Source organism: Herpailurus yagouaroundi, unplaced genomic scaffold (assembly GCF_014898765.1).
Source record: "Herpailurus yagouaroundi ecotype Mexico unplaced genomic scaffold, PumYag 221, whole genome shotgun sequence".
Classification (NCBI taxonomy): Eukaryota; Metazoa; Chordata; class Mammalia; order Carnivora; family Felidae; genus Herpailurus; species Herpailurus yagouaroundi.
This window is the reverse complement of record NW_024412452.1, coordinates 19,602,553-19,614,711: the sequence shown is the minus strand read 5'-3', so window position 1 is coordinate 19,614,711 and position 12,159 is coordinate 19,602,553. Positions and strand designations below refer to the sequence as shown.

Sequence of the window (12,159 nt, the reverse complement as noted above, 5' to 3'; positions counted from 1 at the left end):
TTTTCATTTAATGCCTCTAACAACCACATGAGATAAGCAGTTTGATTACCCTGGTGGAAGTGAAGACTAAGGGGCACCTGGGTGGCACAGTTGTGTAAGCTTCCAACTCTGGACTTTGGTTCAGGTCATGATCCCAGGGTTGTGGGATGGAGCCCTGCATTGGGCTGTATACTGAGCATGGAACCTAGTTAAGATTCTCTGCTGCCCCACCCCCCACCTTCTGCCCCACTCACCTGCTTATGCTCTCTCTCTCTCTCTCTCTCTCTAAAATAAAAAAAAGGGAAACTAAGAGAGGTTCATTAGTCTAAGGTCAAGGAGCTCAGTCTTTTTTTTTTTTTTTTTTTTTTTTTAGCCAAACTGGAAAAAAAGCCATTTTGGATGCAGATCCAGTGTTCATCTTATTTGCATCATATTCAAAATGATGGCTCTAATCAGCGACAGAAACTATAGATAGTACAATTATACATTATGCTTGGCCTTATCAGAATTTATAGTCTTATCCACAAAAGTTCCTCAGAATCAATACAAGTAAACATTCATAAGGGTGCTACTTAATTTAAAGAGGTCTTTATTCTAAGGTTTGTTAGTCATTTCCATATATTTATGAGTATTTCCATAAAATACTTAAGTTATAGATTGGGTTCTGAGACTGCCCTTTAAAAAAAAATATGTCCAGGGGCTCCTGGGTGGCTCAGTCGGTTGAGCATCCAACTTCAGCTCAGGTCGTGATCTCGCAGTTCGTGGGTTTGAGCCCCGCGTCAGGCTCTGTGCTGACAGCTCGGAGCCTGGAGCCTGCTTCAGATTCTGTGCCTCCCTCTCTCTCTGCCCCAACCCACTCGCATTCTATCTCTGACTCTCTCAAAAATAAATAACATTAAAAAAAAATTTTTTTTAATATATCCAAATGACCTTTAAAAAAAAAAGATGAGGGGCGCCTGGGTGGCTCAGTCAATTGGGTGTCCGACTTTGGCTCAGGTATGATCTCGCCGTTCGTGAGTTTGAGCCCCACATTGGGTTCTGTGCTGACAGCTCAGAGCCTGGAGCCTGCTTGGGATTCTGTGTCTCCCCCTCTCTCTCCCCTCTCCTGCTCACGTTCTGTTTCCCTCTCTCAAAAATAAATGAAAATATTTTTAAAAATTTTAAAAAAAGATGAACCTCTATTCTCCCAATGAAAAAGATGAACCTCTATTCTCCCAATAAGAGCCCCCCAGAAATTTTAACTTCCTTAAATCTATAAAAGGTTAGAAATATCTTTTATAAGATTTAATTTAGCTATATAAACATGCATATTTAAAATCACATCTTAAAATACATTAATCTGGAAGTATTGCTTCTGTCCACTCCTACCTTTCAAGAATTACTTTTATTCAACTCTTCATGTTTGTCTTTAACATTAATGTCTCTGTCACCTCTGGAGCCACTCTCTAAGTCCTTTCCATGACATGACTGTGTGAAGGCCCTAGGACAAGGAGGGGGGTACAGAGGAGTCCACCAGGTGCAGTCCAAACAAAAGGGACTTCAAGAGAGGGGAGAACTGGCAGGGGAAGCTATCCATCTGTAAGCATGGCTCACAATTCAAATTTTCCCATTACAGGATGCCTAATTGATTCACTAAGTAGACAGTAGTCTGGTTCAATGATGCCTATATAAAAATGACTCACTATATTTTATTTTATAAAATATGTTAAATATACCTTTAAAAAGTAAATGCAGTTTTAGAGTTATGTTCTGAGCGTTTTAACTTTAGTCGCATGCCTATTTGTGGGTAGTCAAGATAGTCATGCATTAAGTGAAATGTGGATCATATTAATACCTTCACATGCTCTTAGCACTGAAAGGTTAGCAAGTGTAAGCCCATCCCGTATGTAACTTAAAATACTAAACTGTAAGTAAAGAGTTTTTTCAGTTATAATTTTTCCCATGATCATTCCTCCCATGCTTTTTAAATTTATTTATTTTTTTTTTTTTTTTGCTGTTTTAAGTTTGTGCTAAGTTTATCTTTGGGAAATCTAGCAATGACCTTTGGCATAAAAAAGGCTGTTCAGACTCTATTAAGGAGTTGGTACAAGAAGACTGCTCTTAATTTCCAATCTTTAGAAATAGCTTCTTTTTATGTACAAGTTTATGGAGGAAGAATTTTGGTGAAGTTGTCTGTACCTCTTCCTGTAAGAAGTACATGCTAAAAGTCTATCAGAATTTATCTGTAGAGAGTTGTTGCCCTGAATCTCTGTTTTACCAAATGAGTAGATAAGAGATGTTTTTATTTTGAAAGAGTATGTTATTTTTATTTTACTGTAACAAAAGGAGATAGGATTTTCCCCAAAGTTTATATTCTTAATACTATAACAAATATATCATGCCAAGCAAATAGTTTTAAGACCACTGCTGCTGAAAAACATCAATAAAGATTATGAGATTCTTCATGTATTGATTACTGTTTGAGGATATTCTTGGGGTAGAAACATTTATCAGCTATTTGCTTATATAGTAAAATTTGTTTTCATAATAAAGCTATCTCCTAAGTTTAAAATATTTTCTAAAACTGATACACTAGAATCTTGCAGTAATGTTGGCTTCAGGAGTTCATGTGTCCATGGCCCTACATAACTACAGTAAATTCCTCTTTTTTGTCCATTAAATAAATCTACCAGATTTCTCTTCCTTTGTTATTAAAATATGTTTCTGCAGTACCAGCTACTTGGATACCTTCATGTGTCTCTCTACTGTAATACAGTCTGTCTTTCAAAGGCCATCATATTGGTGTTATCATACCATCAGGACAGTTTGTAATGGCAACTTTTTTGTTTTTATGTTTGGTTTGGCTTTGTTACATTGTGTCCTTTAAGGGCCATGTGTGATCACTGGTCAGCCATCTCTTTGATGGGGCTTTGGCAAGATTTCAGCATTTAATGTTTTCAAGGTAGAAAATCTTGAATTTGTTTATATGTACAACAGTAGCCCACTACATCTTGGTATTTTCATTCTTTCACACCAAAATCATCTTCTGTTTGGCTAAAATTGTATTGTTCTTTATTTTACATTTATATAAGTACTCACTGTCTAAAAATATATCTTTCTAAATAGGTAAGTTTATGGTAGAAGATTAATTAGGAAAGATTAATTGGTAGACAGTTTTTGAATATATGATTGATAATTTTAGGTTTTTGGCATCATTTTTCTTTTATTCATTTAAAAATTTACATTGAAAATACTACTTCTGAAAAAAATAAATGAAAACTACATACATATTCCTGGATGAATGAATGAATTCTTGAATGAAATTAAATCTTAACTGTAAATCTTTTTTTTTTTTTTTTGGAGGAGGTGGAATATAAAAATGGTTGCTATAGTCAACCTGCTTTTATTAAGTATTTATACTGCATATAATGCTATATATTATGATGCTGTGTCCTCTTAAGTGGTTTTGTGAACTATGTCATAGGGGGAATGATTTGAAATTATATATACATAGTTACTCTTTCTGTCATTGTCATTATTCTTGATCATTTAATAATTTTTACAAATCGTATCCCAGCTGTAGTAATTGGCTAAAAGAAGAAACTGACCTTAAGAGATTGTGATGTCAGAAAAGATGTTACATTCTTAGAGGCAATATAAAAAACAGAAGTCTTTAAGGGAAAAAAAAAAAGAAAAAATATAGTACCAGAGATTATATTAGTCAATACTTTAAAATGTCAATATGATTATGTTATTTGTAGTATATTTATCTGAGGCACTGTGTTTTAAAATACAGTATAACAACCCAGCCATGTTTTTACATTTCAGTAATTGTATATTGACCTGTAGTATTTTGTCACTTTTTATTTCAAAATGATCTTCAGGAGTATATGTCTTGGATTTTTCAGTTCGTAAAACTGAAAAAAAAAATTAGATTTTTTAAAGTATCAGTATTGACTCTATGGTGACAAAAATGTAGCTGTAATTACAAATTAAAGATAATTTTGAAGACAAGTAGTTAACCAGGTGAAGTTAAACAAGATAAAATGATTTATGGCCATTTTATAAAATAATGACAGTCTTCATTTTAAGCTACAATGTAAAGTGCTTTATTCTGAGATTATGTATTGTGGCAGAAGCTAAAACTGCCTTTTTTCTAACAGTGCCAGAATACAACCTCTTTTTCTTTTTGCACTAACAAGACTGCTTTACCACCACAGCCCACTCTAAGTAATTAAATCAATCCTTTGTACTTACCGTATTCTCCTCTAGTGACGGTACTAGATCTGATTATATGCTTCATGCATATTCAAAGTACCGCACTGACAGCTCTTTAATGAGCTCTTACTTAATCAGTATGAACAATGTTCATCTTGTTCTTTTTTTCCTCATGCATTAGAGCTAGGAACAGTTGGGAAAAATGAAACATCCAGCATTCATTTGAAAAATATATTGTACTTTGAAAAGTGTCTAAGCTGAGGAAGTTGCATTCTGCCCTTTAAAAGTCTGATGGACAAATTGGATTACTAGTATTGGATTAAATAACAAATGGTTAGAGGAGAAATGAGAAAAGCTCACTGTGATCACAGGCTTTAATATTTTTTGTTACTTATAAAGCTAAAGGGGTCTTTAACCAGTTATTAAAGTCAGGATTAATTTGTAATGGTTCAACTTACTGGCTTTTAAAAGCTTTTTAAATTTAAAAAATTTTAAATCCCGAAAAACAATAGTGTAATGATGTATTAGAAGAAAATTTAATTTTTTTATTACTAGGCTAAGTATAGATTTCCATCATTGTATACTATCTCAGATAAGGAGATAGTGATACAGAATTGATTTAACCTCAAATATGTTTTTTCAGTTAATTTATATAATCTATGTGGCAGGGTGTAATGTGTCTTTAAATATTTGTTATTGTTAGGCTTATTTCCTTTTGAAACACAAGACTCTTGTATTATTAGTCATTTCCTAACAATTAGAGGAGGGGTATCTTTTATTCCTACTTAGAAATCATAGGCATGAGTTAAACTAAAAATAACACAGTACCATATCAATATTGTTTTTCCTCAAGGAAGCAGTCTTCCATTGAAGAAAATGATGCTAATTTAAGAGTAGGCTAGTTGCTTCTAGTATTGCTGAAAGCCTGAATTATAGGTTAAGTTAAACTCAAAACAAAGTTTTAATATGTCTATATTTTTAGAAGCCACTTATGTTATGAACATACGAATTAAGTCTTTAATCAGCAAATAAAATATCATAAAAACTGCACCTATTAATATTGCACACATGTGTCATTTCACTGATCAAAAAGGCCTTCACCAGGGTACAATTGGCCTTTTTCCAAATTGCAAGCTTTTTCTCAGCTTTTTCTTTCTACTCTTTCTTCTTTTGTTGCTACCCAGGGATTTTGTGCGTATCGCAGCCTGTATCACATGACCAGTGTCAAGACATCACATGGTCCAAAGTGAATACAAAACCAGCTACCCTAAAAGAGAGATTAAAAATACTGTAAAACAATAAAGACTTTTGTTCATACTCCAAAAAAAATCTATCCTACGTCTGCTTCATATCATAAAGTTTTAACAGCATTTAATGAAGGCACGTATCCTCACTATTCTCCCTAATCATGAACAACAGATATCTATTTTACAGGAATGCTCTGAAGTACATGTTTGATCTTTTGCACACAGATCAGCTCTTTATATTCTGTTTCCATTCTAAAAATTTCTTCAGATTTCTGTTAATGCAGAAATAGTTAAATTATGGTACGTCCATAATTTATGCAAATATTAAAAACAATGAGGTAGATCTTTGAAAAGCATACCAAAAGCAAATCACAGGGCAATATATAATATGATCTTACTTATGTTAAAGACAAGAAACCTGTATGTGTCTATAAATAAGGCATAATGCTTGTATTTGATACACATAGTAAGCTGTGTGGTCTGAAAGGAGAGAGGCTAAACTGTAGAAGTACTTACTTCTGGAGAAAGGATATGGAGAAGGGAATGGGGAGGGAGGGGTTGGTGAAAAGAGGACATGGCTTTTCACTTAGGTATCTATTGTCTGAATTTTTTAAGTGGGCTGGTAGTATGTTTGAAAGTTAAAAGAAAATATCTTGCTTAAAAAGAAAATAAAACTAAGATATTTATTTTTTATTAAATATTTAAGTTAGCCATATGAATCCATACAGAAGTGGAATTGAAGTATTAAATACTGGGCTAGCAAAACAATAAACCAGTCATAGGTGAAATTCAGAAAAAAGAAAGTAAAAAAAATTATAAATTTGACAGGTACAATTTGAATGGAGAAGTGGGAAGAAGGTGGGGATTAATATTTTTCTTGAATGTGATTGTGGCCTACTTCTACATGAACAATACCAAATATATACTATATATTATAACCCTTGATATATACTGGCCTTCGGTGGGGAGTGGTTTAGATGATGAAGAATGAATTTTAAATGTGCAATCAGTAAATCTAAATTTTAGATCTTTTCTCTGCTGAAATGTTTTATGATTTACTGATTATTATTATGTTCATTATTATGTGTCTTTTCACAGGTAGCTAAAAGTATTTTTTGTAGCCTGGTCATTTATACTATATTTTAAATGATTTGCATGTGTTTACCCTATTAGGAATGATGAGTTCCAGAAAGATACATGAATATGTATCTTTAGTGTACTTTGGGGGAGGAAAATAAGAAAAAAAACAAGTTGTTACAAGTGGAAGCTTTCACAAAAATCTTTAATGATTTTTTAATGTTTGGTGGGTTTTTTTGTTTTTGTTTTTTGTTGTTGTTGTTGTTTATCATGACCATATGTCTGTCAGCGGCATGAGTTCCTCACTAAAATATAATAACAAGTCAGCCTCTGGGGAGGATTTAAAAGTTGGAACACTTTTTTCTTTCTTTTTTTCTCTCTTTCTTTCTTTCTTTCTTTCTTTTTTTTTTTTTTTTACTGTACTAAATGTTAGTATGATCTACAGATATGTTCAGGGGGACTGAAATATACACGCTGAATAATACCAGCTTTAAGATTGGCTTATGAACTTTTAGATGTTGATTTAATTTTTCAGGCCCTGGACTTTATTATGTTATTGTAAACAGTCTAATTTGTACTATTGGGGTAGCTAAAATGTTTCATGTAAAAAAAAAACACTTGTGCTAAACTATTACTTGGCTTGTAAACTGTCATATAATAAGAAATAATTTGCTGAATTACAGGAAGGAACACAGAAGAAGAAGAAGCTATGATGCAGGAATGGTTTATGTTGGTGAATAAGAAAAATGCCTTAATAAGGAGAATGAACCAGCTTTCTCTCCTGTAAGTACTCATGCTTATGCTTGTTTTTCCCACAACAAATGAATCTTAGGCTTTTTGTCATTGCCTTCTTTGGGGTTTCAATTTAATTAGGCTTAATATTTTCTTTCCTAGGAGATTATAGTATAGTTTATATAAAAATAAAAATTAAAAATTGTATATAATAATTTCTCATCTGAACAGTGAGTTTTTTAAAATAGTGATATATACTGAAAAAAATGTTTATCATATAGAAAGCCAGGGAATATAAAAAATTTATGTATTTAAGAAATAAAACCCTTGTGCACAAAAAAAAGGAGATTTGGATTATATATATTAAGGGTTAGAGGGGAGAAGAAATAAAATTAAACTTTATTTAACATCACATTTTAAGTTAAAAATGGAAATAATTCTTAATATGGACAAAAGTACATTTGTATTTCACAGATGATGTTACCCTAAATTTGGATGATTCCTCAAATCATAAAAAGATCACTTTTGTGTACAGTAAAATGGAGACTAGACCAAATGTAAGCCTTCTTGGTCTTTAGCATTTAGTTCACTATAGGACTTAATGCGTGTTTCTTTCTCTTCACTAGCAATATTCTTATATTATGCCACCTAGTGTGGGAAGGAGCAGGCTTACATGTTTTATTTTAGCAAGAACCTCTATTTTTGTCATTTCTGCCACTCCTGAACTTGATTAAAAGAGTTATGAAGAGGCACAAAACTCAACTATTCCTGGATTTTTAATTGTCTCTGTATTAAATTTTCACTGGTAGTACTTACATGTTTCTTATATTCTTTTCACATGGTGGTCTAGACAAAAGAGTGTTTATTGTGAACTATGATAAATATTTTACAAAATAGCCTTATACCTGGCACTTAATAGAAGAAGCGTTGAAGAATGAGACTACTTATCTGAAGATTAAACTATACCTCTGTGCAATTCAAAATTGAAGGAGAAAAATGATAGCACTAGTAAATATTCAACCTAAGGAAGGTTTTAGGTTTGTGTATCATTTGTTTGGAGTAGCTTAAAGTTAAAGAGAAAAGTCAGTTATGAGTCCTAAAATCAATGTAACCTAAAGGTTCTTTTAAGTGTTTAATGATTTAGTAATTAGCATATTGATGAACTTTTGCAACTTGCCTAGGGAAAAAGAGCATGATTTAGAACGACGGTATGAGCTGCTGAATCGGGAATTGCGGGCAATGCTAGCCATTGAAGGTAAGAAATGCTGTGGTGGTGTGAGGTATGTGAAGTGTCAACTGTCAAAGAGATTTAAAGAGTGTAATACACTTCTGGTCTCACTAGGTGTGGCCTGACTAGGAACCAACAGGAATTACAGATAATGCCTTAGAGTCAGAAAGCAACAGTCATGTAAAACCTAAGAACCATAATTCAGGTAGATATTCATTATGTACGCTAGTAAACACAAACTTGTCTTAACTCTTGTCAGTAAGCTGAAATGTCCATTAAGTGGAAAATATAAGGAGTGAAATGATTTAATTACCTTTTACTATGTGAAATTTAAGGTTGTTTTTACAAGGGAGGTTGGGGAAAGATTTATCATTTTGATTTTTCACATCAGACTCTAAATTTTACCTTAATATTTAATTGATGTCAACACTGAAATATGTCTGCAATCTACTATAGTTCTTAAGATCCCAACTCCTATTAAATGAATATTCAGGCAAAGATTGACATAGGAGATAAATGAAACACTTTCATTCTTTTCATAAAGCTTTTAAATGAATTATATAGTAATCCATGGTTCATAACATCAGTAAACATCAGCTAGCTTAACTGTGGCATTTACTATATGTGATTAAAAAAAAAAAATTCTTATGTGTTTAAGAATGCTGTTCTCCTTACACCTTTTAGTTGCAAATGTCTTATAGTTCAAAGATGTCTACTTAAAAACTAATCCTTTTGGGCTCTGTAAAATGGACCTTTTGTCTAATCAATGCAAATTGATTTTCCTATTCTATATTGACCTCTTAACCCATTGACTGTCCATAGTAATTTCCTTCTTTACCTGATAAGGTACCTGATCCATAATAAGCCAATTCTAATTAGTTTAGAAACTAGAAATTTAAGTTTTAAGGGAGAGCCAAATGAAACCATATATATTTTTAAATACGTCAATTAATATTGTGATTAAATAAACTATATGCTATTTATCTAAATGTAATCTTATCCATGTATAAAGGTTTTATTTTTAATTACTTTTGTATCTGTAATCTCATTTGATAAATATGACTGACAACGTTTGTATATCCTCATTTAGAAATCTGATTTACCTTATTTAAAAGCCTTCAGATAACTAATTTCCTTCAAATGGCTATCCAAATGTATCAAATTATAAATTGATAATGACTATAGAATTTGTCAAAATTATTTAAGAAGTTCTGTGAAACTTGCCATTGAAATAAAACGCACAGGTAGGCTAAATGGTATTTTTCCTCTTGATAAAATTTTTGTAGTCATGATGTAGCCTTTAAAAGAGATTGGAAAGCTAAATAGTTGAAAAGTGGGTATAGCAGATACTATTTATATGGCATATATATGTATGTGTAATATAAAATGTATGTATATATAGTATGTATAATGTATGACTCATTATACAGTTTATTCTTTATAGATTCATTATACATTACACTGAATACAGAGTATTAAAAACACTCTCTCATGTATAGTAAGTTAAATTATCCCAAAAATACAGCTTGATACAATACAGTTGACTTTTAAGGCAGATAATACTTCTGTCCCCAAACCAGTATTATTACCAAATACCATCTTAAAAGGAGAGCCATGATACATTTAAAAGATCTCATTTTTATGGGCAGTCCTGTCCCTATATACCAAACCTGCAATCTTGAATAACTTAACATTTTATCTGCCTTTTCTTCTACATATCAGTATAAAGTCATTTTTAACGCGGGGGGGGGGAGTGTTTTTCTTCTTCAAACACCTTTAATACAATTGGTAGTTTTGTGAGGTTTTGTTCTGTTTTGTTTTATTGTTTAATTAAGGTCACTGTTCCATATGTGATTGTGCCAGTTTCTGTTGCTGGTTGAGGGAAAAAAGAGACTTGAGGAAAAAAGCAGCCTGTTGATGACAAATAAAGACACTTTGTTAGTAAGAGGCCTGTCCCACTAGCCTGGGCAGTGCATGGGCTGGGCTGTCCTAGACAGGTACTGACTGCGTGATGATCAGTTCTGTGAATACAGTGTCCTTTGAGCCAGGCTTTAGAATGTACGCACATACAGTTCAGTAGCCTTTTGGAGTGTTAAAACCCACAGAAAAACACATGAATAGGCAACACTAGTTGGTTTTGTTTTGCCTTCCTTTGTTTCAAGGTTCATTCCTCTTTTCTTTCCTCTATCTTCTATTTAGTAGCCATAAGATGGTTTTCATAATAAGTAAACTAAAATATTTTCAAATAAATCTGCTGCTAAAACCATTTACCAGGAGAAAAGCACAGAATGTTAATAGCCATATAGCACATTGAAAGAAATATTAACAGCTTGGTTGAGAGGGAAAAAAATTCAATATATCCATTCTTCTGAAAATCCATAATCACTTTGGCCTGTTTTTTGCCTTTTTTTTTCCTTGAGGTGTTTTTCATAGCAGGAGTTTCACTCTACTGAGCTAAGTTGTAGGATCCCCTAAGCTAACAAACATCTTTTAGATACTTTTCCTATAGTTTTTTTGTTCCAGATTATTTAATGCCCCCTCAGGAAAGATAAATTCATTTCTGCACACATTGGGGTGGGCTTTTAGAAAGTGGTATGTTCATTTTCTGCACAAGAAATGGATCTTCTCTAGGATTTTGTACATCTTGATTTATTCTTGGCTTAGAGTTTGAAGTGGGTGCTCTTCTAAAGGGATTTATGCATAGGTTCACTATTTTTGTAGTTATGGTTTATATGATAAGCTTTTTATATTTAAAATCAATATGTAATCCTGTGGAGGAGCTTATCCCCTAAAACCCCATTTGTAAATCTATTTTAGCTTTGTTACACAGCACAGCCACAGTCTTCCATAGATTGATTAGGTACAGCAGTAGAATCCTATCAAATGGCCTGCTCTGATGATGATGCAAACTCTTTCAGGATTGCTAGTTGACTGGAACTAAAGATAAGACTTGACTGCAATCCCCCAATGTGCTCTTTACAAAACTAGTGTTAATTTTCATCAAAGTGCCAGGCTTATTTATAGTGGCAAGGTTGAAGGTTTACTACAAGAACTTTAGGTCCTTTCTATCGAAGTATTTATAGGTATTTCTTTTGCCTTTTTTCCAAGGTAATTATCAACTTCAGCAAATAAACTCAATCGGGGAATGAATAATTGGCCCTATATATAAAAAACAGATTTTTAAATTAACAAAACAGCTCAGTGCAGATGGACATAAACAGAATCTCTTTATTTCAACACTTTGGCTCAAATGCAGCATCAAAACTTAATCCTATTTGTTGCAAGAGGATATGGCTTTTGTAGCAAAAGTACACTGGAATCTTTAAATTAATCAGAAGCTACATTGTAGTCTGTTCAAGTCAAAGTCAGTGTATCTAGCTAGCTGTGACTGGTGTTATAGGTGAGTAATCCTTCTTAAAATGCATAACAGGTAACACATAGACTTACATGCAGGTTTTTAAAACATGACATTACATCTAGGTGAAGCTATTAAAAGGGAATTTAAAAAAATTTTAAATTTAGCCATGAACATACAAATGTAAACCTTGATCAGTTTTAAAGGTATTATTAAATTTTTCTTTAAATCATCAAAATAGTTTACTTAACTTCCCAAGTCAGCATTCAAATATGTGTGTGTGTGTATAAATATACTCCCATGAGAAAGCAAATGCCAAGTAAAAGTAGTCTTGCTAGTATAAA

The 12,159-nt window shown here is 32.6% G+C and overlaps 1 protein-coding gene across 11 annotated transcripts in view; it reads left to right on the top strand.

Moving 5' to 3' along the window:
- Positions 1-12,159, top strand: part of EHBP1 (EH domain binding protein 1) — a 364,778-nt gene that overhangs the window by 348,542 nt on the left and 4,077 nt on the right. For all 11 annotated transcript variants that reach the window (XM_040458288.1, XM_040458291.1, XM_040458287.1 and 8 more), the window contains 2 exons: positions 7,184-7,283; positions 8,414-8,487. In XM_040458288.1, the coding sequence (XP_040314222.1) occupies positions 7,184-7,283; positions 8,414-8,487 (174 nt within the window). The remainder of the gene's footprint in view (positions 1-7,183; positions 7,284-8,413; positions 8,488-12,159) is intronic.